This window comes from Pocillopora damicornis, chromosome 7, assembly GCF_964200805.1.
Source record: "Pocillopora damicornis chromosome 7, jaPocDami1.2, whole genome shotgun sequence".
NCBI classification, from domain to species: domain Eukaryota; kingdom Metazoa; phylum Cnidaria; class Anthozoa; order Scleractinia; family Pocilloporidae; genus Pocillopora; species Pocillopora damicornis.
In genome coordinates this window covers 21,921,737-21,949,661 of record NC_142676.1, presented here as the reverse complement: position 1 = coordinate 21,949,661, position 27,925 = coordinate 21,921,737, and the positions used below count along the sequence as shown (strand labels likewise).

The window sequence follows — 27,925 nt, the reverse complement described above, 5'->3', positions numbered from 1 at the left end:
AGTCAGAGCACACTCAAGGTAGGTTTCATTTCGTCTCAGAACACTGAGGAGACTTACCTTAAAAAAGAGACCAAGCTCTGGGACCTCCCTTACTAATTATTTTGTATAGGATCGTTCTTTACATTTTTGGTGAACATGCCTTGTTTCTTGGAAATAGCTCATAGCTTCCTTAACAGAACCTTGTGGGGGGTTGTTGTGTTTGATTGACAATGTCTTCCGGTGTTAGTTTGTATGAAAACTCAATAGCGAAGCGATAATCGTTCATTAGAAGTTCTTCGCCGAGAATTCAGTCAGAGCACACTCAAGGTAGGTTTCATTTCGTCTCAGAATGCTGAGGAGATTCACCTTAAAAAAGAGACCAAGCTCTGAGATAAATTAGTGCTCTCCCTTCTCTCGAAACTCTCTTTAACCAATATAATTTGCTGAAGATTCTTTTTACAGAAATTACCCTTTCCTTCTCCTAAAGGTTTGCCCTCCCCACATGGAGACGCCAGTCAAGTTTTTCCCATCACGTTTAGATTAGCTTCATGTTTCCAGTTAGTTTGCTGTTCAGCCAGAACTTTTACATATTGTCTACCAGATTAATGAATTTTTAGACTCTGAAATTAGATGTCGTCAGTTGTCTACGCATTCCCAAAGGGACTTCGCTTTACTGTTTCGCGTATATATTTTGAATAGGCTGCCTTGCGAGTTTCCCCTCAATGATCCAAAAAAAAAACTTAATCTTGCTGAAGTAGATGTGTAACAAAGCCTCTCTGTCTATCGATACTCTTAAATTTTCCGATAGCAACGTTAATTGCACATTGTTGCATCGCTAGTGAGGGACAAATTTACACCCATTTGACAAATTTCCGTGGACAATGAACATGCAGGGGTGGAAATTTTTTGAACTTTAAGCTTGCTTAATGCATCACTTTGCTACAGTAAAAAATTTACTCCTATCACTAAATTTTCTGAGGATTTAAAAATCCCATATTGATAAACAACTCGGTGTTCCACCAGAGCACAAATTCATCTTCGTATTAAACGCTTTCTGCTCTCTCTTCAGATAAACCGTCAACATGAGATATCTGGTCGTTCTGGGCCAAATCTTGATCAGCACCGTGCTTTTCACATCGGCTGGCAAGAAATGTGGTCCCATTGTTAAGAAACACAACTGCGAGTGCCAAGCCAAATCAGCGGGTCGATTGAAACTTGAAGATGGGAAATTGCTGATGTGTGATGGCAGTGAATACAAATCTCTGCAGTTTAAAATGCCTACTCCCAAAAATTCAAGGGCGAATCCAGCTTATTCGTGTAAGGAAATCATGGAGGAAGATTCCGCAGCCGACGATGGAATTTATTGGCTTACGTTCAAGAGTAAGATCAAAAATATTTTTAACTTTAATTTCTGGAAGCTTTTTAAGTAAACTCTGTTAGTCATGTAGAGAGGGCGAATGGTAAAATTTAAGTCTCGTCAAAACGTCCTGACCTCGGTTTGAAAGTTCGAGAATAAATAATGTTGGCTAAACAACTTTTCATCATTTAATAACCTCGACCCACTCAGATATATTTTTCAGATATTATAAATCGCTGTTTAGATTGTCAAACCTCTCTCGAGTTTGTCTTGGCAATAGATCTCTGATTAAAAATTGCAAGTCAGGTCAGGTACATCTTTTGCCTTCTACTGGTACCCTGTAACCCAATACTACCTGCCGCAGAACCACCACTGCCTTGTGGTGGCTTTGGGAGAAGCGAAGGCTATGGGAGTAAACCCTGACAGAAAATCCGGAGTGGAGCCCCGTAGGCGGCTGGTGGAACAAATGTGAAACCTTTCGGCAACTCCTGCAGCTGCGCTGGCACCGACCGTATCGTCCGTCGGACCCTACCAGCAGCGCCGAGAGGGGGATCCTGGCGACTGGGCACACCAGGATTTCCATGTCTTCCGCCCAGGCCTGCACCTGGAGAGGTCACTCCAGCTTCGCTGACCAGCTTAGGCACAACACGGAGAGCAGCAGTCTACCGGTTATAAGTCCAGGCTCGTTTGGCGTACAGCCGTGCGCCAGGGGTTGCTCTCGACGGTGGGAGGGGTCTTCGAGCCCCATTGGGTAGCTAACACCCGCCTCAAGCCGGGCAGCCCCCGAACAATTGAGTTGCTACCCCGCCACGACCTGCTTGCTCCATTGGGAGCTTGGAGCTTAGGCAAAACCGACAGGCAGGTTGTAAAGCTCCCGCACCAGGCAAACAACAAAGAAACAAGAAGTCACCAGCCTTACAGCTTGCCACTTGGAACGTCAGAACAATGTCTCCTGGCCTCTCTGACGACCTCCAGCAAATCCATGATGCCAGGAAAACCGCCATCATCGACCGTGAGCTGTCCAAACTCAAGGTTGACATCGCCGCCCTTCAGGAGACATGCCTCCCCGCAAGTGGCAGTCTCAAGGAGAAGGACTACACCTTCTTCTAGCAGGGACTCGAGCCAGAAAAGCGCCGCCTCTATGGGGTCGGATTCGCAGTGCGCAACACCCTCCTGTCTTCAATGGAGCCTCCCTCTCAGGGAACCGCAAGGATCCTCTCTCTCCGCCTCTCGACCCCCTCAGGACCAGCAAACATCTTCAGCGTCTACGCCCCCACACTCTGCGCTACAGCCGAGGCTAAGGATGCATTCTATGAGGAGCTTGAGGCCAAGATCAGAGAAATCCCACAGAAAGAAAACCTGTTCCTACTTGGAGACTTCAACGCCCGGGTAGGCTCAGACCACAACTCATGGCCGCGATGCATAGGACACTTCGGAGTGAACAAGCTTAACGAGAACGGACAGCGGCTACTTGAACTCTGCACTTTCTATGGTCTGTGCATCACCAACACCTTCTTCTCCACTAAACCGCAGCACAGAGTGTCCTGGAGACACCCCAGATCCAAGCACTGGTTGGACTTCGTCATCACCAGGAGGTCCCTGCTCAACCACATGCTCATCACTCGCACCTACCACAGTGCCAACTGCGACACGGACCACTCCCTGTTCTGCAGCAAGGTGCGTCTCCAGCCCAAGCGCATTCATCGCTCCAAACAGCAAGGACGCCCCCGTATTAGCACAGCCAGAGTTTCACTCCCAGGACCGCGTGAGCGCTTTGCCGAGACCATGGAGAAAGCCTTAGAGGACTGCCCAACTGACAGTGCCACAGCGCGATGGAACTACATCCGAGACGCCGTGTATGAGGCGGCCTCAGACGCCTTCGGAATGCGGGATAGAAAAAGTGAATACTTGTTCGAGGCGAGGATCAAAGAGATGGAGCCCGCTATCACTGCCAAGAGCACCGCACTCCTCGAGCACAAGAAACAGCCCTCCAAGGAAACACTGGCTGCCTACAGAGCTGCTCGCAACAACGTCAAGAGGATGGCTCGCAAGTGTGCAAATGACTACTGGCTCGACCTGTACAGTATCCACACAGTATCCAAATCGCCTCGGACTGTGGCAACATCCGCGCCATGTATGAGCGCATGAAGAAAGCGTTCGGCCCTAGCGCCATCAAGATTGCTCCCCTCAAGTCCACCACAGGCGAGATCATCACAGACCGCGGCAAACAGATGGAGAGATGGGCGGAGCATTACCAGGAGCTGTACTCTAGGGAGACCACTGTCACCAACACCGCCATCGAGAACACCACCCTACCCACCATGGAAGAGCTTGACACACCACCCACAGTCGACGAGCTGAGGAAAGCCATCAAGTCCCTTGCCAACGGCAAAGCACAAGGCAGTGATGGCCTTCCCCTCGAGATTGTCAAGCTAGCAAGTGAGAGTTCTCTTCTCGGCCACCTGCACGATCTCCTGCTCCAATGCTGGGAGGAGGGCACGATACCCCAGGACATGCGGGACGCTAAGATTGTCACGCTCTACAAGAACAAGGGCGAGCCCAGCGATTGCAACAATTATCGTGGGATATCCCCTCTCAGCATCGTAGGAAAGGCCTTTGTTCGCGTCGTGCTTAGCAAACTGCAGTTGCTGGCTGACTGCGTTTACCCAGAGTCGCAATGCGGGTTCCGTGCAGAGAGATCGACAATCGACATGGTATTCTCCCTCAGACAGCTTCAAGAGAAGTGCCGCGAACAGAGACGCCCACTTTACCTTGCCTTCATCGACCTGACCAAGGCCTTCGACCTGGTGAGCAGAAACGGTCTCTTTGCCCTTTTGGAAAGAATTGGGTGTCCGCCAAAGCTTCTGAAGATGATCACATCCTTCCACGACGACATGAATGGTACAGTCCAGTTTGAGGGATCATCCTCAGACCCCTTTCCAATCAAGAACGGCGTGAAGCAAGGGTGTGTCCTGGCCCCGACACTTTTCGGTGTGTTCTTCTCCCTTCTCTTGTGCTATGCCTTCCGCGAGTCTAAAGATGGCATCTTCCTCCACACCAGGAGCGACGGGAACTCAGCGGCTCATCACACGCTTTGCAGAAGCCTGCAATGACTTTGGCCTAACCATCAGCCTGAAAAAGACTAACATCATGGGCCAAGATGTCAGCGTCACCCCACACATCACCATTGACGAGCACGCCCTATTGGTAGTCGACAACTTCGCCTACCTTGGCTCCTGTATCTCCAGCAACGTATCCCTGGACTCTGAGCTCAATGTTCGGATAGGAAAAGCAGCAACGGCAATGGCTCGCCTTGCAAAGAGAGTTTGGGACAATTCCCTGTTGACCATCAACACAAAGATGAAGGTGTACCAAGCCTGCGTACTGAGCACCCTTCTCTACGGCAGTGAGACATGGACCCTCTACTCCCGCCAAGAACGCAGGTTGAATGCCTTTCACATGCGCTGCCTTAGACGACTCCTTGGCATCACCTGGCAAGACCGCATCACAAATGCAGAGGTCCTATCACGGGCAGGTCTACCCAGCATGTATACCATGCTGACCCAGAGGCGACTGCGCTGGCTCGGCCATGTATGCAGAATGGATGATGGACGCATCCCAAAGGACATCATGTACGGTGAGCTCGCCACAGGGACGCGGCCAACAGGACGACCAACTCTGCACTACAAGGATGTCTGCAAGCGTGACTTGAAGACCTGCAACATCAGCCCTGGAAACCTTGAGTCAGCAAAAGCCGACCGTACACTCTGGCGATCGACTGTCAAGGCCGGCGTCAAACAAGCCGAGTTGAAGAGGGAGAGCCAGTGGGAGGTGAAGAGGACTCGCAGCCGACAGAGGCTCCAGTCTGCCCCCATTCCACCAACCCCCACAAATGACTTTACCTACGCAAAATGCCAGCGGGTCTGCGGCTCCCGCATTGGGCTTCACAGCCACAGCCGGCGGTGCAGCTTGACGTGATTTTACTTCTTAGGTGCAGATTTCCATTGTCTTCCGAGACAGACGGTTGCCAACAACAATTTTCAAACGGCATGGATGAAATAGAGACTTTCCACATCCACAACCATAACCCTAAAAAACTTCAGCTGCCCTGTGAAACTTTGAGCCTCATCGCAAAGGTTGACGCGATTTCACGTCTGGATAAAACATTTGCAAGGCCCAAGACCGATCAAGTTTCTAGGTGACATTCGCCACAGTTGTACCAATGGCTTATCATAGGTCTATCCTCGCTTGAAACAAATTTGCAAACGGATGCTCACTGAAAGGGTGAATTCATTTCACTATTTTGAACACAGGAAGTTCACCTTTGATTGTTTTTAATTGATTAAAAACGCTTGTTTTACAAGTGATCTTTCAAACAGAGGGGCGTAAGCACAATATGAGTTTTAAATCAGTTAGGAATGAAGTTCACCTATTCCAAGTTTTAACAAAATTTTCGTTTCATATTCAGGTGATCCCAGTGTTTTTCCAGTTTACTGTGACATGTCTAATGGAGGTGAGTTTAAAGTTATTTTGAGTTTAGCTTGACTTGAGCACAAAAAGGATATCATGTGCTGACAGTTGAGCATCTGCTTCAGGCCTTTTCACAATTTTGCATTTCTACAGTTTGCTAGTGCTTCTTTAACACCCCTTTTCTTTTATTTTGAAAATAACGATCTTGCAGTTTGCGTTGTAAGGTCAAACTGATGTTTTAACATCTGGAAAAATTTTCTACTTTTCCTCAGCGTTATTCCTTGTGATTGAGGGTAGAACATAATATTGAAATGTTGCTAAACGAGCAATTGCATTCCTTCATGGGATTCTGCGAGCAAGCTTCTGGCATGACAGGTTATGGTATACAAATTATAAGGTCTTCAAAAAAAATCTTTAGGAGTATTAAAAAAAAAGAAAAGCCTAATTATAAAAAATTTTTTATAACGAGGTAAGAACAGAAGGAGAATAGTTCTTGGGAAGCACTGGTCAGCAATTAAATTTGTTTGTCAAAAATGAAAATAGCATTTTCATTTTGTCACTGCGTAATTTGGGTTTGTTACCGTGGTACTGAAATACCTTTGACAATAATATGTAGACTAATTTTGTTTATTACCTGTTCTCCTGTTTTCACAAGGATGGACCATGATATTCAAAGCGGTGTCTGGGGCGAAGGAGAGAGCTTTCAACACTTTCAATTCGGGTGAAACTCTCGCTGAGAATGACATGAGCGCTCTCGACGTCACTAACCAGCACCTTGGCGACTACAAAAACAGGATAATCCTGAAGTGGGCTGAGTTTGCTGCATCTGAGGTAACAAGGGTGTTAATAACGTTAAACATGAGGGCCATAAGAAATCTTGAGGTGCATAGGTCTGTCATGTACCCGTTGGGTGATAAAAGTCAGTTGTAAGAGGAGCGCTTCTCTAGCTTCTCGCACGTGTCTCACATGCAGGCAAAGGTACATATGACATGGTATGACACGAACCAGAAATCACGATGAACCGGATTAAACTCAACCGTAACGGTAGCCAAACAAGATATAATTTACACAGGGTTCATTGGGCAGAAGTTCTCTAAAGGAAACTAGGAGCGATAATTATCTATTCTGCGTTTACAGGCCAAAGTTGTCCTTTACGAAGACGGGAGCGCTGTCAAGAAGCTTTTCTTCGACGCCACGGGAACGAACAAATTGAACTGGTTTACAAAGTACCGATTGAAGGAGCCCTTGCCATGGCGAAATGTGAAAACAGAGGTACAGAACTCCTTTTCCATCCAAGGATTGACCAATCGGAACTTCTTCATTAACAGGAATTATGGTGGCTGCCATGTTGATACCGGCTGGCTGTGTATTACCTCATTTCCTTGTAAATGGGAAAAGCGTTATGGAGAAAACGCTGTGTTGTACAGCAAGTTGGCTATACACACCAACTGGAACATTGAAGGTGAGTATATTGACGTTACAAATTAACTCCCAGTCTAGGAAGAGGAAACTGAACAAGACCGCCACGCTTTTCCTTTGATAAAACTAAAATGCAAAGCTGATGAGGCTGAGAGAGGGAGAAAAATTATTAAGCTTTCGCTCTCTGCTCAGCATTGATTATTGATTATCAGTGGGCCTTACTTGAATCCCTTCATATATTAGGGCGCTTTGGAATGAGTGTTGTGATACCAAAACCAACATTATCACAACAGCCAATCAATTGATGAGTAAATATTACAAGAAGCCAATGAAAGTAACAACTAGCAAACGGCTTGAAGCGCGAAAAAACGCGGCTTGCCGAACTTCCACTGATTTTTATTTCAATCTTATTGGTTGAAAATTAATGTGGCACATTTTTCTTTTGGACCAATCATGTACAGGAAAGAAAAATTGAGAACCTAATTCTATCTTGTGTCGTCGTAGTTCAGCTGGAAGCAGCGTCCAAACAGTATCTGAATGCGGATCCAAGCTCCATCGAGGCTTCAGCTTTTCAAGAGTTTATTTTTGCATTTTATCAAATTGCTAATTACTTTGGAGCATCATACACCTAATTGAAACCTAATTAAAACCTTATGAATCCTATTGTGGAGCAAGTATATAAAATAGGCCATACCTTTTTTAAGGGTAGGGACCTCCCTTTCTTGTTCCTACACAGTTTTTGTGTTCATTACAGGGAAGATCACTCTCATATTCAATGAAAGAAACAAAAATAGAAAAGGAAAAAGCTCAGTTGGAAGTGATTGGCACATAAAAGTACTGGCTCTGACCATAATCTCTCAACAGGAAAATTTTCACAGAAGTTCCTATGAAAAATTCTCTCAAACTTCTGGAGCGTGTCAGATGTCTGTTTGGAAATTTAACGCGGTTCCAAGAAGGCAAAAAGTAAAAATCATATGCTAATGTCATATGACTATGCTAATTAATCTGAATTTGGCTTTTTTCTTTTTTCCTCTAATTTCCCTGTTATTGCAATCAGGGATATAGCTTTTCAGTAAAAATTGATTTGATGAATTAAAAAATAATGATCATAAGAGTTTTAGTTACAATCATAATAATGATGTGAATTCCGCAGCATTTTGACTGGTTTTCTGAAAATTGAGATCCTCTTTTTTTCCTGTCACTTTTCAGCTAACGTTGCTAAGGCAGATGTTCTGGCGGTTTTCTTGCGCTAAGGTAAAAATTGAAATAAAAACGTCGCTGTAATTTATTCCCTGTGTGAGATGAAAAGTATAATGTGTTAAATAAACAGCTAAGGTGGAGCAAGTACTCAAATTAGGTCACACACTCTCCTAAGGAGGAGACCTCCCATTCTTGTTCCTAAATGGTGTTTGTGTTCTTGGCTAAGACATGTTACTCACCTAGTGTCTCTCTCTCCCTCACAAGAATATAAATTAGTTCAATTGGACTTTCAGGAAAACCTGACAAAACACAAGGGAGGGGGACAGGGTAGAGGCCAGGGAGGTAACCTGGGATGGACAAGTATCCCATCCAAGGGGTGTGGATGTGGCTATGTGGCTATACTTCAATGCACCTCCTGCTTCCAAAACTGGGATAAGTTGAGAGACTGTTATTAACCCTTGTAATGTACTTTACCTTTATTCCTTGGGGTAGGTATAGAGTGGGAGCTTAAAACTCCTAAACTGGATTGAAGAACATTTAAACAAATGCAATTTCTGATGCAAAACTTTAGTGGACAGAAAGTATGTCTGAAATAGCTAAAAATGGAGATTGTGTAAAAGGCATGAAACAACCTACAATTGTCCCTCAATATTAAATGCTGGAAATCACCCATCCCAGGACCTAAATTTCAAAATTTCCAGGGGGGGACACCCCTGACCCCTGTGCCCTCAGCAGACATTTATCGGGACCCCCATTTACTATATCTGCGATCTGCCCCAGAACTCTTCTTCACCAGAAGCCTTGAACAGAGAATGGCCTTTTCTCTTCCTAGGTAATGTGTATGTTCTGAAAATTGTTGTTAAATTTAATTCTTTAATGCTCATCTTAACATGCTATATGTGGTAAGTCAAAATGTAACACATTTTTTATATTCTGTTACTTTAGACAATAATTTGAGTTTAGCCTAATAAATGATGAGTGACAAAAAGCCTTCAACATTAAATAAACTGCCCAACTTTTTGTTTCAGAGTTGACTGCCACTGAATATGCACAACATCAGATGGCAGAAAATCAAGGCAGTAGATTACTTGCTTTTTCTGCAGGGTTTCTTGTGAAGGGATTCGCTGATGAACCAAGCTAATAGGCGGAGATTTGAAGTCTCTTGCCCTTACTAAAGTTTAGAAAAAATATGGCCTCGAATTTAAATCCAATAAAACAGTATGTTAATTTGAGGAGCTGTATCAGTTTCTGACTTTGTAATTTCCCTTATCTTAAAGTTGCACTTGCACCTAATTTGAAAGCCAGCATAAGGAGAACTTGTCTAAAAACTTAAAGTTGCACTCATGCCAAATTTGAAAGCCAGTGTAAGGAGACCCTGTCTGACCTGAAGTGATACATTTTGGTCAAGTCAGGCTACAGACAAGAAGGTCAATTTTGCCAGAGGTGCTAGAGGAGAAACCACCAATTTTTCTTTTATTCTTACTCCCCCTTGGATAGTATGCCAGGACATGCAAGGTCATCTCCCCACCACCACCCCCCACCCTTTCCCAACCCAACAGCAATTTGCCATCTTTCCTTGACAGGCTTCCATTCATAATTTTTGACATTTCTGCCTCTGAACAAAGGAATAGACTTTGAGAGTTAAGAAAAATAACAAAATGGTCCAGCTAGGACAAGAACTAGGGCTCCTTGATACATGGTCAGGGGCAACAATCACTCGAACACTATATCCCTCTAACTGAGGCATTTAGGTGCTAAAGAAGTTGAAAGTCTAGTTAAAAATCCAAGCTGACAAAACAGAACATTCGCATGGCATGGCCATAAGTCACAAATGTAAAAATGATGGTTAAAATATCTGCTAATGTTTCAGCTCTTGTAAAACTGCTGAATCACACATTAAGATAATGAAAATAAAGGAAATGATCACTGATTAGAAAAGTCTGTGATTGTTTACAAATTCTCCTTGTCAGCTTATTAAGAAATGTAGAAAGAACAGTATGGAGAATACTGATATCCATGTTAGGGTGTAAATGATTGAGTAAGATAAATGCCTCACAAAAACACAACTGTATTACCTGCCTTCGAACAACATAGTATCAAATGACAGAAACAATTTAATTGCCAAAAGGTCTGGATAGAAGCAGATATGTAACAAATTTAAGAAAATGAATGACACTTTTTAAAGACATGTTTCGACAGTTCTTCCGTCATCCTCAGTTCTGAATAATACAAAGTAAAGTTGAATTTATAGTGTGTTTTGTCCAATCAGCATTTTGTTACACACTTTAAATTCAACGTTGTACTTTGTATTATTCAAAACCAAAGATGACAGAAGAACTGTTGAAACATGTTTTTAAAAAGTGTCATTCATTTTCTTCAACAATTTAATCTTTGAAATAACTCTCCTTTTTTCAAACAGCTTCAGTTTTCTCAAATAAATAAATTTAACCCGATACCTGACTTTTGAAACAGCTAAGGCTATAGCAGTTTTCAATTAAAATCCCTTTCTTCAGAAGTAAAGTCTCCACCCAGTGCTTCAGCCAAAGCAAATTGAGGAATTTCTGAACCCCGAACTTTCAAAGTGTAACAAGCGACTTCCACCTTATTCATACTGGCCTTCAATACTCTCAATTTTGAGGCAATCTCCCTTGAAACATTCCCGAACGCCACGAAAGCGTTGTGAATTTCCCGCAGAAAGCTGCACACCTCAAAAGGAGTGTTTTGGTCCCCGCTCGACGCACTGTTTATGCAGAAACGCATGAGCTCTCCCGTCAGATCCGCGATTCCAAGTACGTAGTCGAACGGATTTAAGCTTAAGCCAAGATCTTTACCATCCTCATTTGAAAATTTCAACTCCGCTTCAACTTGGTCGAAAGAAATCAAAGTTTTTCTCTTGAGAAAATGCGCGAAAGACAATGCTTCGATGTATTCCTGCACACCAGGAGAGTACGCTCGGGTGAACAAGAAAGGGTCTTCTCCCTCTAACTCCAAAGCTATCGTATTTAGGAGTTCTTTAACCGTTACAAACTTTTCACCTGCTTCTTTGAAGATCTGCTCCGTATCACTCGCTCCGGCTACTCGCTGAAGATTAAAAATGATCCTTTTGCTTGCAATAGTAACATCTCTGCTACATTTAACTAAACGCTCGTGTTTGTCATGCCGAGAATCCAGCTCTTGCCGATGATTTTTAAATGATAGTATTACTGGCGAGTTCTCATCGACTTTTCTCTTCAGAGGGCTGCTCTCTTAAGCTTGAGGTCTAGGACGTTTCCTATTTCGTTGTTTCACGACAGCCGCCATGTTGAAAATTTGGAAAAGGAAATAGATGCGCGACGTTGATTGGCTCTTTTTTTAAGGAACTAAACCAATTAAGTACAGCCTTATAAGAGAGCTCATGGATCTTTGGAGGGAAAATGGCGGCAGATTTGAAATTTATCTAGGCGCCCAAATGAGGCTTGTTTTAACATTATTTATCGATTCCAAGGGTCGTGCGTCACAATAATTCATGAAAACATAAATCCAATTCACCCACTATGAGCTCCGGGAGAGCAAGAGGTAACTTCTGGAGAGGAAGAGGACAGAGGTTCCGAGGAAGAAAGAGTGCTCGAGGAACGAGCCAGACAGGAAGAGGTGGAATTGATGGAAATTTCTGTGTTCCACGCTTGTGACTTGACGAAAAAATTTGTTAGTAATTTCATGAAATTATCGCTTTAGTACAAAGGGGTTCAGACCAGGGAAGTTCATGTCCTCAAGTGGAACATCAAAGAGCACGGCAAATACAGACAAGCTTAACGCCGTGTCCCTTCAAGAAATGGAACTTATACTTTCCTGACATTGGTGAGTCGGTAGTTTTGTGGGATTAGTTTGTAACCAGGTGCATTTTTCATCCGTGAACACCTACCCTTTACCCTTTCACTCCCAGAAGTGATCAACACATAATTTCTCTTTACAGTATTAAAACTGTATGAAGCAGACAAGTGATGAGAATAAAGACAAATATCAATTGGGGGATTATCATATGATCCAACACCAAACTTTTAGAATTTCAAAAAAAAAAATTATTAGGAAGGCAAAGAGTTTTAATCAAGATATTGGGAGTGAAAGCACAAACATAATTGTAAGGAAAAGTTATGTGTTCACCACTTGTGGAAGTTAAGGGTTACAAATGGTACACTTGTCTAGTATTAACTTGAATCCCTTACCAGTTGACTGGATATATATTTGATTTAATGTCTCTTGACTTTAAGGAATTATCCATTCAAATAATTATTCTTCTGAAGTTTATAACCCAGACTCATCTCATGCAACCAAAGTTAAAGCCATTATGAAGTTTGTGGAATCACATGCAGCTCAACTTTCTAAGGTAAAAATAGAAAAGCCATAGTAGTTGTTCAGTTACTTCCAGATTGTGTGCATTATATTTTGTCAAGTCACCCTGTCACTCATAAGATCTCATTAATAATTCTCCTTACTGTCTGCAATACAATTCTCATGATATCAGTTCTAAGAATTTGATATTGGATCAACTAATAATCCCCCAACTAATAATTATCTTTATTTAATTCTCATCTCTTGTTTGCTTGATACTGTCAGGAGAAATTCTGTCTTGGTCTGACTCAACAGTGATCTGAATAATGCACTTTCTTAGGATGAGATTGAAAGCAAAGCAGCTGTGATGTTTGACTATATGGATCTAATATCAGATACAGGTAATCATGTTATGAATAGAATTAAATGCAGAGTTACAAACTTTTTAAATGTTTTAAAATCTAGAGAGAACATACAACTTTGGTGATCAAAGCCCATATTTAATTGAAAAGTTTGTAAAGGTTAAATAACTCCTAAATACGATAGCTTTGGAGTTAGAGGGATAAGACCCTTTCTTGTTCACCCGAGCGTACTCTCCTGGTGTGCAGGAATACATCGAAGCATTGTCTTTCGCGCATTTTCTCAAGAGAAAAACTTTGATTTCTTTTGACCAAGTTGAAGCAGAGTTGAAATTTTCAAATGAGGATGGTAAAGATCTTGGCTGAAGCTTAAATCCGTTCGACTACGTACTTGGAATCGCGGATCTGACGGGAGAGCTCATGCGTTTCTGCATAAACAGTGCGTCGAGCGGGGACCAAAACACTCCTTTTGAGGTGTGCAGCTTTCTGCGGGAAATTCACAACGCTTTTGTAGCGTTCAGGAATGTTTCTAGAGAGATTGCCTCAAAATTAAGAGTATTGAAGGCCAGTATGAATAAGGTGGAAGTCGTTTGTTACACTTTGAAAGTTCGGGGTTCAGAAATTCCTCAATTTGCTTTGGCTGAAGCACTGGGTGGAGACTTTACTTCTGAAGAAAGGGATTTTAATTGAAAACTGCTAATGTTATTATCCATTGATCATAATTTATTAATTTATCTGATAGCCTTAGCTGTTTCAAAAGTCAGGTATTGGGTGAAATGTATTTATTTGAGACAACTGAAGCTGTTTGAAAAAAGGAGAGTTATTTCAAAGATTAAATTGTTTAAGAAAATGAACGACACTTTTTAAAAACATGTTTCGACAGTTCTTCCGTCATCTTCAGTTCTGAATAATACAAACTACAAAGTTGAATTTAAAGTGTTACAAAATACTGATTGGACAAAACACACTATAAATTCAACTTTACTTTGTATTATTCAGAACTGAGGATGACAGAAGAACTGTCAAAACATGTCTTTAAAAAGTGTCATTTGTTTTCTTAAATTTATAATTATTACACATCTGCTTCTATCCAGACCTTTTGGCAATTAAATGGTTTCTTTCATTTGATATTGTGTTGTTTTAAGGCAGGTAATACAGTTGTATTTTTGTGAGGCATTTATCCTACTCAATCATTTACACCCTAACATGGATATCAATATTCTCCATACTGTTCTCTCTACATTTCTTAATAAGCTGACAAGGAGAATTTGTAAACAATCACAGACTTTTCTAATTAATAATCATTTCCTTTATTCTCATTATCTTAATGTGTGATTCAGCAGTTTTACAAGAGCTGAAACGTTAGCAGATATTTTAACCATCATTTTTACATTTGTGACTTATTGCCATGCCATGCGAATGTTCTGTTTGGTCAGCTTGGATTTTGAACTAGATCTTCAATTTCTTTAGCACCTAACTGCCTCAGTTAGAGAGATACAGTGTTCCAGTGATTGTTTCCCCTGACCATGTATGAAGGGGCCCTTGCTCTTGTCCTAGCTGGACCATTTTGTTATTTTTCTTTACTATCAAAGTCTATTCCTCTGTTCAGAGGCAGAAATGTCAAAAATGGTAAATGAAAGTCTGTCAGGGAAAGATGGCAAATTGCTGTTGGGTTGGGAAAAGGTGGGGGGTGGTGGTGGGGAGATGACCTTGCATGTCCTGGCATACTATCCAAGGGGGAGTAAGAATAAAAGAAAAATTGGTGGTTTCTCCTCTTGCACCTCTGGCAAAATTGGCCTTCTTGTCTGTAGCCTGAGTTGACCAAAACGTATCACTTCAGGTCAGACAGGGTCTCCTTACACTGGCTTTCAAATTTGGCATGAGTGCAACTTCAGGTTTTTAGACAAGGTCTCCTAATGCTGGCTTTCAAATTAGGTGCAAGTGCAACTTTAAGATAAGGGAAATTATAAAGTCAGAAACTGATACAGCTCCTCAAATTAACATACTGTTTTATTGGATTTAAATTCAAGGCCATATTTTTTCTAAACTTTAGTAAGGGCAAGAGACTTCAAATCTCCGCCTATTAGCTTGGTTCATCAGCGAATCCCTTCACAAGAAACCCTGCAGAAAAAGCAAGTAATCTACTGCCTTGATTTTCTGCCATCTGATGTTGTACATATTCAGTGGCAGTCAGCTCTGAAATAAAAAGTTGGGCAGTTTATTTAGTGTTGAAGGCTTTTTGTCACTCATCATTTATTAGGCTAAACTCAAATTATTGTCTAAAGTAACAGATTGTAAAAAATGTGGTACATTTTGACTTACCACATATAGCATGTTAAGATGAGCATTAAATAATTAAATTTAAAAACAATTTTAGAAAATACACAATACCTAGGAAATGAAAAGGCCATTCTCTGTTCAAGGCTTCCGGTGAAGAAGAGTTCTGGGGCAGACCCCAGATATAGTAAATGGGGGTCCCGATAAATGTCTGCTGAGGGCACGGGGGTCAGGGGTGTCCCCCCCCTCTCAGGAAATTTTGAAATTTAGGTCCTGGGATGGGTGATTTCCAGCATTTAATATCGAGGGACAATTGTAGGTTGTTTCATGCCTTTTACACAATCTCCAATTTTAGCTATTTCAAAAATACATTCTGTCCACTGAAGTTTTGCATCGGAATTAATACTTTTCATCTCACACAGGGAATAAATAACAGGGACGTTTTCATTTCAATTTTTACCTTAGCGCAAGAAAACTGCCAGAACATCTGCCTTAGCAACGTTAGCTGAAAAGTGACAGAAAAAAAGAGGATCTCAGTTTTCAGAAAACCAGTCGAAATGCTGCGGAATTCACATCATTATTATGATTGTAAATAAAACTCTTATGATCATTATTTTCTAATTCATCAAATCAATTTTTACTTAAAAGTTATACCCCCGATTGTAATAACAGGGAAATTGGAGGAAAAAAGAAAAAAGCCAAATTCAAATTAACTAGCATAGTCATATGGCATTAGCATATGATTTTTATTTTTTGCCTTCTTGGAACCACGTTAAATTTCCAAACAGACTTCTGACACGCTCCAGAACTTTGAGAGAATTTTTCATAGGAAATTCTGTGAAAATTTTCCTGTTGAGGGTTATGGTCAGAGCCAGTACTTTTATGTGCCGATCACTTCCTACTTTGCTTTTTCCTTTTCTATTTTTGTTTCTTCCAACAACGTTAATTCATTGAATATGAGAATGATCTTCCCAGTAATGAACGCAAAAACTGTTTAGGAACAAGAAAGGGAGGTCCCTACCCTAAAAAAGGTATGGCCTATATTATATACTTGCTCCACAATAGGATTCATTAGGTTTTCATTAGGTTTTAATTAGGTTTCAATTAGGTGTATGATGCTCCAAAGTAATAAGCAATTTGATAAAATGCAAAAATCAACTCTTGAAAAGCTGAAGCCTCAATGGGGCTTGGATCCGCAGCATTCAGACACTGTTTGGACGCTGCTTCCAGCTGAACTACGACGACACAAGTTAGAATTAAATTCTCAATTTTTCTAAGATAGAACAACTTTTCACAGAGTGTCTAGAGCAATTGGTTTGGATTACCTTTTCTTTGCTGTACATGACTGGTCCAAAAGAAAAATGTGTCACATTAATTTTCAACCAATAAGATTAAGATTTTCAATTAAAACCATTGGTGATTTGGCCAGCCGCGTTTTTTCGCGCTTCAAGCCGTTTTCTAGTTGTTACTTTCATTGGCTTCTTGTAATATTTAATCATCAACTGATTGGCTGTTGTGATAATGTTGGTTTTGGTATCACAACACTCATTCCAAAGCGCCCTAATATATGAAGGGATTCAGATAAGGCCCACTGATAATCAATAATCAATGCTGAGCAGAAAGCGAAGGCTTGAAAATTCTTCTCCCTCTCTTAGCCTCATCAGCTTTGCATTTTAGTTTTATCAAAGGAAAAGCGTGGCGGTCTTGTTCAGTTTCCTCTTCCTTGGCTGGGAGTTAATTCGTAATGTCAATATACTCACCTTCAGTGTTCCAGTTGGTGTGTGTAGCCAACGTGCTGTACAACACAGCGTTTACTCCATAACGCTTTTCCCATTCACAAGGAGTTGAGGTAATACACAGCCAGCCATCATCAGCAGGGCAGCCACCATAACTCCTGTTGATGAAGAAGTTACGATTGGTCAATCCTTGGATGGAAAAGGAGTTCTGTTCCTCTGATTTCACATTTTCCCATGGCAAGGGCTCCTTCAATTTATCCTTTGAAAACCAGTTCAATTTGTCCGTTCCCGTGGCGTCGAAGAAAAGCTTCTTTACAGCGCTCCCGCCTTCGTAAAGGACAACTTTGGCCTGTAAACGCAGAATTGATGATTATCATTCCTAGTTTCCTTTAAAGAACTTCTGCCCAAGGAACCCTGTTTAAAATATATCTTGTCTGGCTACCGTTACGGTTGAATTTAATCCGGTTCATCGTGATTTCCGGTGCGTGTCATACCACGTGATATGTACCTCAGCCTACATACGAGACGCTTGCGAGAAGAGACGCGCTCCTCTTACAATTGAAATTTATCACCCAACGAGTACATGACAGACCTGTGTACCTCAAGATTTCTTATGGCCCTCATGTTTAACGTTATTAACACCCTTGTTACCTCAGATGCAGCAAACTCAGCCCACTTCAGGATTATCCTGCTTTTGTAGTCGCCAAGGTGCTGGTTAGTGACGTCGAGAGCGCTCATGTCATTCTCAGCGAGAGTTTCACCCGAATTGAAAGTATTGAAAGCACTTTCCTTCACCCCGGACACCGCCTTGAATATCATGGTCCATCCTTGTGAAAACAGGAGAACAGGTAATAAACAAAATTAGTCTACATATTATAGTCAAAGGTATTTCAGTACCACGGTAACAAACCCAAATTACGCAGTGACAAAATGAAAATGCTATTTTCATTTTTGACAAACAAATTTAATTGCTGACCAGTGCTTCCTAAGAACTATTCTCCTTCTGTTCTTACCTCGATATAAAACATTTTTTATAATTAGGTTTTTCATTTTTTTTAATACTCCTAAAGATTTTTTTTTGAAGACCTTATAATTTGAATACCATAACCTGTCATGCCAGAAGCTTGCCCGCAGAATCCCATGAAGGAATGCAATTGCTCGTTTAGCAACATTTCAATATTATGTTCTACCCTCAAACACAAGGAATAACGCTGAGGAAAAGTAGAAAATTTTTCCAGATGTTAAAACATCAGTTTGACCTTACAACGCAAACTGCAAGATCGTTATTTTCAAAATAAAAGAAAAGGGGTGTTAAAGAAGCACTAGCAAACTGTAGAAATGCAAAATTGTAAAAAGGCCTGAAGCAGATGCTCAACTGTCAGCACATGATATCCTTTTTGTGATCAAATCAAGCTAAACTCAAAATAACTTTAAACTCACCTCCATTAGACATGTCACAGTAAACTGGAAAAACACTGGGATCACCTGAATATGAAACGAAAATTTTGTTAAAACTTGGAATAGGTGAACTTCATTCCTAACTGATTTAAAACTCATATTGTGCTTACACCCCTCTGTTTGAAAGATCACTTGTAAAACAAGCGTTTTTAATCAATTAAAAACAATCAAAGGTGAACTTCCTGTGTTCAAAATAGTGAAATGAATTCACCCTTTCAGTGAGCATCCGTTGGCAAATTTGTTCCAAGCGAGGATAGACCTATGATAAGCCATTGGTACAACTGTGGCGAATGTCACCTAGAAACTTGATCGGTCTTGGGTCTTGCAAATGTTTTATCCAGACGTGAAATCGCGTCAACCTTTGCGATGAGGCTCAAAGTTTCACAGGGCAGCTGAAGTTTTTTAGGGTTATGGTTGTGGATGTGGAAAGTCTCTATATCATCCATGCCGTTTGAAAATATTGCAATTTTTCATCAGAGATCTATTGCCAAGACAAACTCGAAAGAGGTTTGACAATCTAAACAGCGATTTATAATATCTGAAAAATATATCTGAGTGGGTCGAGGTTATTAAATGATGAAAAGTTGTTTAGCCAACATTATTTATTCTCGAACTTTCAAACCGAGGTCAGGGCGTTTTGACGAGACTTAAATTTTACCATTCGCCCTCTCTACATGACTAACAGAGTTTACTTAAAAAGCTTCCAGAAATTAAAGTTAAAAATATTTTTTATCTTACTCTTGAACGTAAGCCAGTAAATTCCATCGTCGGCTGCGGAATCTTCCTCCATGATTTCCTTACACGAATAAGCTGGATTCGCCCTTGAATTTTTGGGAGTAGGCATTTCAAACTGCAGAGGTTTATAATCACTGCCATCACACATCAGCAATTTCCCATCTTCAAGTTTCAATTGGCCCGCTGATTTGGCTTCGCACTCGCAGTTGTGTTTCTTAACAATGGGACCACATTTGTATTTCTTGCCAGCCGATGTGAAAAGCACGGTGCTGATCAAGATAAGGCCCAGAACGACCAGATATCTCATGTTGACGGTTTATCTGAAGAGAGAGCAGAAAGCGTTTAATGCGAAGATGAATTTGTGCTCTAGTGGAACAACGAGTTGTTTATCAATATGGGATTTTCAAATCCTCAGAAAATCTAGTGATGGGAGTAAATTTTTTACTGTAGCAAAGTGATGCATTAAGCAAGCTTAAAGTTCAAAACATTTCCACCCCTGCATGTTCATTGTCCACGGAAATTTGCCAAATGGGTGTAAATTTGTCCATCACTAGCGATGCAACAATGTGCAATTAACATTGCTATCGGAAAATTTAAGAGTATCGAGAGACAGAGAGGCTTTGTTACACATCTACTTCAGCAAGATTAAGTTTTTTTTTTTGGATCATTGAGGGGAAACTCGCAAGGCAGCCTATTCAAAAAATATACGCGAAACAGTAAAGCGAAGTCCCTTTGGGAATGCGTGGACAACTGACGACATCTAATTTCAGAGTCTGAAAATTCATTAATCTGGTAGACAATATGTAAAAGTTCTGGCTGAACAGCAAACTAACTGGAAACATGAAGCTAATCTAAACGTGATGGGAAAAACTTGATTGGTTTCTCCATGTGGGGAGGGCAAACCTTTGGGACAAGGAAATGGTAATTTCTTTAAAAAGAATCTTCAGTAAATTATATTGGTTAAAGGGAGTTTCGAGAGAAGGGAGAGCACTAATTTGTCTCAGAGCTTGGTCTCTTTTTTTAAGGTGAATCTCCTCAGCATTCTGAGACGAAATGAAACCTACCTTGAGTGTGCTCTGACTGAATTCTCGGCGAAGAACTTCTAATGAACGATTATCGCTTCGCTATTGAGTTTTCATACAAACCAACCCCGGAATACATTGTCAATCAAGCACAACAACCCCCCACAAGGTTCTGTTAAGGAGGCTATGAGCTATTTCCAAGAAACAAGGCATGTTCACCAAAAATGTAAAGAACGATCCTGTACAAAATAAAAAGTAAGGGAGGTCCCAGAGCTTGGTCTCTTTTTTTAAGGTAAGTCTCCTCAGTGTTCTGAGACGAAATGAAACCTACCTTGAGTGTGCTGTGACTGAATTCTCGGCTCTCTGATTAATTAAATTGAATTAATGAAATGAATTAATTGTACGCTAAACGAATCGTGATGTCGCCCTAACAGATGGTAAACATATTTCTTATGAATTTTGCGAATGTCTGGTTTTGTTTACCATCTCTTAGGGGGACATCACGATTCATTTAGCGTACAATTAATTCATTTCATTAATTCAATTCAATTAATCAGAGAGACGACAGAGATGGTAAACAAAACCAGACATTCGCAAAATTCATAAGAAATATATGAGTTCGTTTGCTAATCGACGTTTTACTCGGCGTTGCGGTCTTGACTGGTCCCTGGGTTTGACAGGATTATTTTTAAAATCGGGATCACGAATTAAATCACGCTTCACGCAAATATTTCAGCGGATCCCGAGGTGAAATAAAATTGTCTAGCTAAGGTACAATTTTCATCCAGAGGGATTCTAAAAATAACCAAAATAGCAATTCATAATAAAAAGGTAGGATAATTTCATTTCACTAACTCTGCTTTTACTACTAACGAGTGTTAAAAATATGAACTGTTTGCAAACGATTAACCCATGCTTCCTAAGAGAGCACTTTATTGGCATTTATCTTTCGCCTCATTTAATTAGTTTTAATTAGTTTTTATTTTGTACAGGATCGTTCTTTACATTTTTGGTGAACATGCCTTGTTTCTTGGAAATAGCTCATAGCTTCCTTAACAGAACCTTGTGGGGGGTTGTTGTATTTGATTGACAATGTCTTCCGGTGTTGGTTTGTATGAAACTCAATAGCAAAGCGATAATCGTTCATTAGAAGTTCTTCGCCGAGAATTCAGTCACAGCACACTCAAGGTAGGTTTCATTTCGTCTCAGAACACTGAGGAGACTTACCTTAAAAAAAGAGACCAAGCTCTGGGACCTCCCTTACTTTTTATTTTGTACAGGATCGTTCTTTACATTTTTGGTGAACATGCCTTGTTTCTTGGAAATAGCTCATAGCCTCCTTAACAGAACCTTGTGGGGGGTTGTTGTGCTTGATTGACAATGTATTCCGGGGTTGGTTTGTATGAAAACTCAATAGCGAAGCGATAATCGTTCATTAGAAGTTCTTCGCCGAGAATTCAGTCAGAGCACACTCAAGGTAGGTTTCATTTCGTCTCAGAATGCTGAGGAGATTCACCTTAAAAAAAGAGACCAAGCTCTGAGACAAATTAGTGCTCTCCCTTCTCTCGAAACTCCCTTTAACCAATATAATTTACTGAAGATTCTTTTTAAAGAAATTACCATTTCCTTGTCCCAAAGGTTTGCCCTCCCCACATGGAGAAACCAATCAAGTTTTTCCCATCACGTTTAGATTAGCTTCATGTTTCCAGTTAGTTTGCTGTTCAGCCAGAACTTTTACATATTGTCTACCAGATTAATGAATTTTCAGACTCTGAAATTAGATGTCGTCAGTTGTCCACGCATTCCCAAAGGGACTTCGCTTTACTGTTTCGCGTATATTTTTTGAATAGGCTGCCTTGCGAGTTTCCCCTCAATGATCCAAAAAAAAAAACTTAATCTTGCTGAAGTAGATGTGTAACAAAGCCTCTCTGTCTCTCGATACTCTTAAATTTTCCGATAGCAATGTTAATTGCACATTGTTGCATCGCTAGTGATGGACAAATTTACACCCATTTGGCAAATTTCCGTGGACAATGAACATGCAGGGGTGGAAATGTTTTGAACTTTAAGCTTGCTTAATGCATCACTTTGCTACAGTAAAAAATTTACTCCCATCACTAGATTTTCTGAGGATTTGAAAATCCCATATTGATAAACAACTCGTTGTTCCACTAGAGCACAAATTCATCTTCGCATTAAACGCTTTCTGCTCTCTCTTCAGATAAACCGTCAACATGAGATATCTGGTCGTTCTGGGCCTTATCTTGATCAGCACCGTGCTTTTCACATCGGCTGGCAAGAAATACAAATGTGGTCCCATTGTTAAGAAACACAACTGCGAGTGCGAAGCCAAATCAGCGGGCCAATTGAAACTTGAAGATGGGAAATTGCTGATGTGTGATGGCAGTGATTATAAACCTCTGCAGTTTGAAATGCCTACTCCCAAAAATTCAAGGGCGAATCCAGCTTATTCGTGTAAGGAAATCATGGAGGAAGATTCCGCAGCCGACGATGGAATTTACTGGCTTACGTTCAAGAGTAAGATAAAAAATATTTTTAACTTTAATTTCTGGAAGCTTTTTAAGTAAACTCTGTTAGTCATGTAGAGAGGGCGAATGGTAAAATTTAAGTCTCGTCAAAACGCCCTGACCTCGGTTTGAAAGTTCGAGAATAAATAATGTTGGCTAAACAACTTTTCATCATTTAATAACCTCGACCCACTCAGATATATTTTTCAGATATTATAAATCGCTGTTTAGATTGTCAAACCTCTTTCGAGTTTGTCTTGGCAATAGATCTCTGATGAAAAATTGCAATATTTTCAAACGGCATGGATGATATAGAGACTTTCCACATCCACAACCATAACCCTAAAAAACTTCAGCTGCCCTGTGAAACTTTGAGCCTCATCGCAAAGGTTGACGCGATTTCACGTCTGGATAAAACATTTGCAAGACCCAAGACCGATCAAGTTTCTAGGTGACATTCGCCACAGTTGTACCAATGGCTTATCATAGGTCTATCCTCGCTTGGAACAAATTTGCCAACGGATGCTCACTGAAAGGGTGAATTCATTTCACTATTTTGAACACAGGAAGTTCACCTTTGATTGTTTTTAATTGATTAAAAACGCTTGTTTTACAAGTGATCTTTCAAACAGAGGGGTGTAAGCACAATATGAGTTTTAAATCAGTTAGGAATGAAGTTCACCTATTCCAAGTTTTAACAAAATTTTCGTTTCATATTCAGGTGATCCCAGTGTTTTTCCAGTTTACTGTGACATGTCTAATGGAGGTGAGTTTAAAGTTATTTTGAGTTTAGCTTGATTTGATCACAAAAAGGATATCATGTGCTGACAGTTGAGCATCTGCTTCAGGCCTTTTTACAATTTTGCATTTCTACAGTTTGCTAGTGCTTCTTTAACACCCCTTTTCTTTTATTTTGAAAATAACGATCTTGCAGTTTGCGTTGTAAGGTCAAACTGATGTTTTAACATCTGGAAAAATTTTCTACTTTTCCTCAGCGTTATTCCTTGTGTTTGAGGGTAGAACATAATATTGAAATGTTGCTAAACGAGCAATTGCATTCCTTCATGGGATTCTGCGGGCAAGCTTCTGGCATGACAGGTTATGGTATTCAAATTATAAGGTCTTCAAAAAAAAATCTTTAGGAGTATTAAAAAAAATGAAAAACCTAATTATAAAAAATGTTTTATATCGAGGTAAGAACAGAAGGAGAATAGTTCTTAGGAAGCACTGGTCAGCAATTAAATTTGTTTGTCAAAAATGAAAATAGCATTTTCATTTTGTCACTGCGTAATTTGGGTTTGTTACCGTGGTACTGAAATACCTTTGACTATAATATGTAGACTAATTTTGTTTATTACCTGTTCTCCTGTTTTCACAAGGATGGACCATGATATTCAAGGCGGTGTCCGGGGTGAAGGAAAGTGCTTTCAATACTTTCAATTCGGGTGAAACTCTCGCTGAGAATGACATGAGCGCTCTCGACGTCACTAACCAGCACCTTGGCGACTACAAAAGCAGGATAATCCTGAAGTGGGCTGAGTTTGCTGCATCTGAGGTAACAAGGGTGTTAATAACGTTAAACATGAGGGCCATAAGAAATCTTGAGGTACACAGGTCTGTCATGTACTCGTTGGGTGATAAATTTCAATTGTAAGAGGAGCGCGTCTCTTCTCGCAAGCGTCTCGTATGTAGGCTGAGGTACATATCACGTGGTATGACACGCACCGGAAATCACGATGAACCGGATTAAATTCAACCGTAACGGTAGCCAGACAAGATATATTTTAAACAGGGTTCCTTGGGCAGAAGTTCTTTAAAGGAAACTAGGAATGATAATCATCAATTCTGCGTTTACAGGCCAAAGTTGTCCTTTACGAAGGCGGGAGCGCTGTAAAGAAGCTTTTCTTCGACGCCACGGGAACGGACAAATTGAACTGGTTTTCAAAGGATAAATTGAAGGAGCCCTTGCCATGGGAAAATGTGAAATCAGAGGAACAGAACTCCTTTTCCATCCAAGGATTGACCAATCGTAACTTCTTCATCAACAGGAGTTATGGTGGCTGCCCTGCTGATGATGGCTGGCTGTGTATTACCTCAACTCCTTGTGAATGGGAAAAGCGTTATGGAGTAAACGCTGTGTTGTACAGCACGTTGGCTACACACACCAACTGGAACACTGAAGGTGAGTATATTGACATTACGAATTAACTCCCAGCCAAGGAAGAGGAAACTGAACAAGACCGCCACGCTTTTCCTTTGATAAAACTAAAATGCAAAGCTGATGAGGCTAAGAGAGGGAGAAGAATTTTCAAGCCTTCGCTTTCTGCTCAGCATTGATTATTGATTATCAGTGGGCCTTATCTGAATCCCTTCATATATTAGGGCGCTTTGGAATGAGTGTTGTGATACCAAAACCAACATTATCACAACAGCCAATCAGTTGATGATTAAATATTACAAGAAGCCAATGAAAGTAACAACTAGAAAACGGCTTGAAGCGCGAAAAAACGCGGCTGGCCAAATCACCAATGGTTTTAATTGAAAATCTTAATCTTATTGGTTGAAAATTAATGTGACACATTTTTCTTTTGGACCAGTCATGTACAGCAAAGAAAAGGTAATCCAAACCAATTGCTCTAGACACTCTGTGAAAAGTTGTTCTATCTTAGAAAAATTGAGAATTTAATTCTAACTTGTGTCGTCGTAGTTCAGCTGGAAGCAGCGTCCAAACAGTGTCTGAATGCTGCGGATCCAAGCCCCATTGAGGCTTCAGCTTTTCAAGAGTTGATTTTTGCATTTTATCAAATTGCTTATTACTTTGGAGCATCATACACCTAATTGAAACCTAATTAAAACCTAATGAAAACCTAATGAATCCTATTGTGGAGCAAGTATATAATATAGGCCATACCTTTTTTAGGGTAGGGACCTCCCTTTCTTGTTCCTAAACAGTTTTTGCGTTCATTACTGGGAAGATCATTCTCATATTCAATGAATTAACGTTGTTGGAAGAAACAAAAATAGAAAAGGAAAAAGCAAAGTAGGAAGTGATCGGCACATAAAAGTACTGGCTCTGACCATAACCCTCAACAGGAAAATTTTCACAGAATTTCCTATGAAAAATTCTCTCAAAGTTCTGGAGCGTGTCAGAAGTCTGTTTGGAAATTTAACGTGGTTCCAAGAAGGCAAAAAATAAAAATCATATGCTAATGCCATATGACTATGCTAGTTAATTTGAATTTGGCTTTTTTCTTTTTTCCTCCAATTTCCCTGTTATTACAATCGGGGGTATAACTTTTAAGTAAAAATTGATTTGATGAATTAGAAAATAATGATCATAAGAGTTTTATTTACAATCATAATAATGATGTGAATTCCGCAGCATTTCGACTGGTTTTCTGAAAACTGAGATCCTCTTTTTTTCTGTCACTTTTCAGCTAACGTTGCTAAGGCAGATGTTCTGGCAGTTTTCTTGCGCTAAGGTAAAAATTGAAATGAAAACGTCCCTGTTATTTATTCCCTGTGTGAGATGAAAAGTATTAATTCCGATGCAAAACTTCAGTGGACAGAATGTATTTTTGAAATAGCTAAAATTGGAGATTGTGTAAAAGGCATGAAACAACCTACAATTGTCCCTCGATATTAAATGCTGGAAATCACCCATCCCAGGACCTAAATTTCAAAATTTCCTGAGAGGGGGGGGACACCCCTGACCCCCGTGCCCTCAGCAGACATTTATCGGGACCCCCATTTACTATATCTGGGGTCTGCCCCAGAACTCTTCTTCACCGGAAGCCTTGAACAGAGAATGGCCTTTTCATTTCCTAGGTATTGTGTATTTTCTAAAATTGTTTTTAAATTTAATTCTTTAATGCTCATCTTAACATGCTATATGTGGTAAGTCAAAATGTACCACATTTTTTACAATCTGTTACTTTAGACAATAATTTGAGTTTAGCCTAATAAATGATGAGTGACAAAAAGCCTTCAACACTAAATAAACTGCCCAACTTTTTATTTCAGAGCTGACTGCCACTGAATATGTACAACATCAGATGGCAGAAAATCAAGGCAGTAGATTACTTGCTTTTTCTGCAGGGTTTCTTGTGAAGGGATTCGCTGATGAACCAAGCTAATAGGCGGAGATTTGAAGTCTCTTGCCCTTACTAAAGTTTAGAAAAAATATGGCCTTGAATTTAAATCCAATAAAACAGTATGTTAATTTGAGGAGCTGTATCAGTTTCTGACTTTATAATTTCCCTTATCTTAAAGTTGCACTTGCACCTAATTTGAAAGCCAGCATTAGGAGACCTTGTCTAAAAACCTGAAGTTGCACTCATGCCAAATTTGAAAGCCAGTGTAAGGAGACCCTGTCTGACCTGAAGTGATACGTTTTGGTCAACTCAGGCTACAGACAAGAAGGCCAATTTTGCCAGAGGTGCAAGAGGAGAAACCACCAATTTTTCTTTTATTCTTACTCCCCCTTGGATAGTATGCCAGGACATGCAAGGTCATCTCCCCACCACCACCCCCCACCTTTTCCCAACCCAACAGCAATTTGCCATCTTTCCCTGACAGACTTTCATTTACCATTTTTGACATTTCTGCCTCTGAACAGAGGAATAGACTTTGATAGTAAAGAAAAATAACAAAATGGTCCAGCTAGGACAAGAGCAAGGGCCCCTTCATACATGGTCAGGGGAAACAATCACTGGAACACTGTATCTCTCTAACTGAGGCAGTTAGGTGCTAAAGAAATTGAAGATCTAGTTCAAAATCCAAGCTGACCAAACAGAACATTCGCATGGCATGGCAATAAGTCACAAATGTAAAAATGATGGTTAAAATATCTGCTAACGTTTCAGCTCTTGTAAAACTGCTGAATCACACATTAAGATAATGAGAATAAAGGAAATGATTATTAATTAGAAAAGTCTGTGATTGTTTACAAATTCTCCTTGTCAGCTTACATTTTGGTCAAGTCAGGCTACAGACAAGAAGGCCAATTTTGCCAGAGGTGCTAGAGGAGAAACCACCAATTTTTCTTTTATTCTTCTCCCCCTTGGATGGTATGCCA

At 40.5% G+C, this 27,925-nt stretch overlaps 4 protein-coding genes and 2 pseudogenes across 7 annotated transcripts in view; 4 read left to right on the top strand and 2 right to left on the bottom strand.

The window, feature by feature from the left end:
• LOC149043128 (uncharacterized) lies at positions 1-27,075 on the top strand. 2 transcript variants are annotated; one of them, XM_089211364.1, is made up of 7 exons: positions 1-306; positions 1,049-1,359; positions 5,805-5,849; positions 6,462-6,637; positions 6,944-7,268; positions 8,435-8,479; positions 26,872-27,075. In XM_089211364.1, exons 2-6 carry the CDS (start codon positions 1,062-1,064, stop codon positions 8,476-8,478), a joined length of 888 nt encoding a protein of 295 aa, XP_089067490.1. In that variant the 5' UTR covers positions 1-306; positions 1,049-1,061; the 3' UTR covers position 8,479; positions 26,872-27,075. The 2 variants fall into 2 exon arrangements, with proteins under 2 accessions (XP_089067490.1, XP_089067489.1); XM_089211363.1 differs by lacking the exon at positions 26,872-27,075 and adding an exon at positions 9,454-9,657.
• On the bottom strand, positions 8,424-11,725 carry LOC149043130 (translin-associated protein X-like; annotated as a pseudogene). Its single transcript, XR_016188156.1, has 2 exons — positions 10,882-11,725; positions 8,424-8,517 (listed from the first exon to the last, which is right to left on the bottom strand). The product of XR_016188156.1 is annotated as a translin-associated protein X-like (transcript).
• LOC113682824 (DNA helicase MCM8) overlaps positions 11,820-27,925 on the top strand; it is an 80,021-nt gene continuing 63,915 nt past the window's right edge. For both annotated transcript variants that reach the window (XM_089211344.1, XM_089211343.1), the window contains exons 1-4: positions 11,820-12,055; positions 12,140-12,262; positions 12,706-12,788; positions 13,074-13,134. In XM_089211344.1, coding sequence (XP_089067470.1) covers positions 11,959-12,055; positions 12,140-12,262; positions 12,706-12,788; positions 13,074-13,134 — 364 coding nt within the window. In that variant the 5' untranslated portion in view covers positions 11,820-11,958. The remainder of the gene's footprint in view (positions 12,056-12,139; positions 12,263-12,705; positions 12,789-13,073; positions 13,135-27,925) is intronic.
• Positions 13,160-13,916, top strand: LOC149043129 (translin-associated protein X pseudogene; annotated as a pseudogene).
• On the bottom strand, positions 15,085-20,663 carry LOC113682825 (uncharacterized). The gene is made up of 7 exons (XM_089211360.1): positions 20,363-20,663; positions 19,302-19,618; positions 18,546-18,590; positions 17,757-17,932; positions 17,130-17,454; positions 15,830-15,874; positions 15,085-15,288 (listed from the first exon to the last, which is right to left on the bottom strand). The coding sequence occupies exons 2-6, from the start codon at positions 19,603-19,605 to the stop codon at positions 15,831-15,833; spliced, it is 894 nt and encodes a 297-aa protein (XP_089067486.1). The 5' UTR covers positions 19,606-19,618; positions 20,363-20,663; the 3' UTR covers positions 15,085-15,288; position 15,830.
• Positions 21,691-27,075, top strand: LOC149043127 (uncharacterized). The gene is made up of 7 exons (XM_089211361.1): positions 21,691-21,797; positions 22,542-22,858; positions 23,570-23,614; positions 24,228-24,403; positions 24,706-25,030; positions 26,286-26,330; positions 26,872-27,075. Exons 2-6 carry the CDS (start codon positions 22,555-22,557, stop codon positions 26,327-26,329), a joined length of 894 nt encoding a protein of 297 aa, XP_089067487.1. The 5' UTR covers positions 21,691-21,797; positions 22,542-22,554; the 3' UTR covers position 26,330; positions 26,872-27,075.

Coding starts and splice junctions, on each gene's coding strand:
- LOC113682825 (XM_089211360.1), bottom strand. CDS start 19,605: ATGAGATATCTGGTCGTTCTGGGCCTTATCTTGATCAGCACCGTGCTT. Junction 18,591..19,301: donor TTACTGGCTTACGTTCAAGA/GTAAGATAAAAA, acceptor TTTCATATTCAG/GTGATCCCAGTGTTTTTCCA. Junction 15,875..17,129: donor CACCAACTGGAACACTGAAG/GTGAGTATATTG, acceptor GTCACTTTTCAG/CTAACGTTGCTAAGGCAGAT.
- LOC149043127 (XM_089211361.1), top strand. CDS start 22,555: ATGAGATATCTGGTCGTTCTGGGCCTTATCTTGATCAGCACCGTGCTT. Junction 22,859..23,569: donor TTACTGGCTTACGTTCAAGA/GTAAGATAAAAA, acceptor TTTCATATTCAG/GTGATCCCAGTGTTTTTCCA. Junction 25,031..26,285: donor CACCAACTGGAACACTGAAG/GTGAGTATATTG, acceptor GTCACTTTTCAG/CTAACGTTGCTAAGGCAGAT.
- LOC149043128 (XM_089211364.1), top strand. CDS start 1,062: ATGAGATATCTGGTCGTTCTGGGCCAAATCTTGATCAGCACCGTGCTT. Junction 1,360..5,804: donor TTATTGGCTTACGTTCAAGA/GTAAGATCAAAA, acceptor TTTCATATTCAG/GTGATCCCAGTGTTTTTCCA. Junction 6,638..6,943: donor CTGAGTTTGCTGCATCTGAG/GTAACAAGGGTG, acceptor CTGCGTTTACAG/GCCAAAGTTGTCCTTTACGA.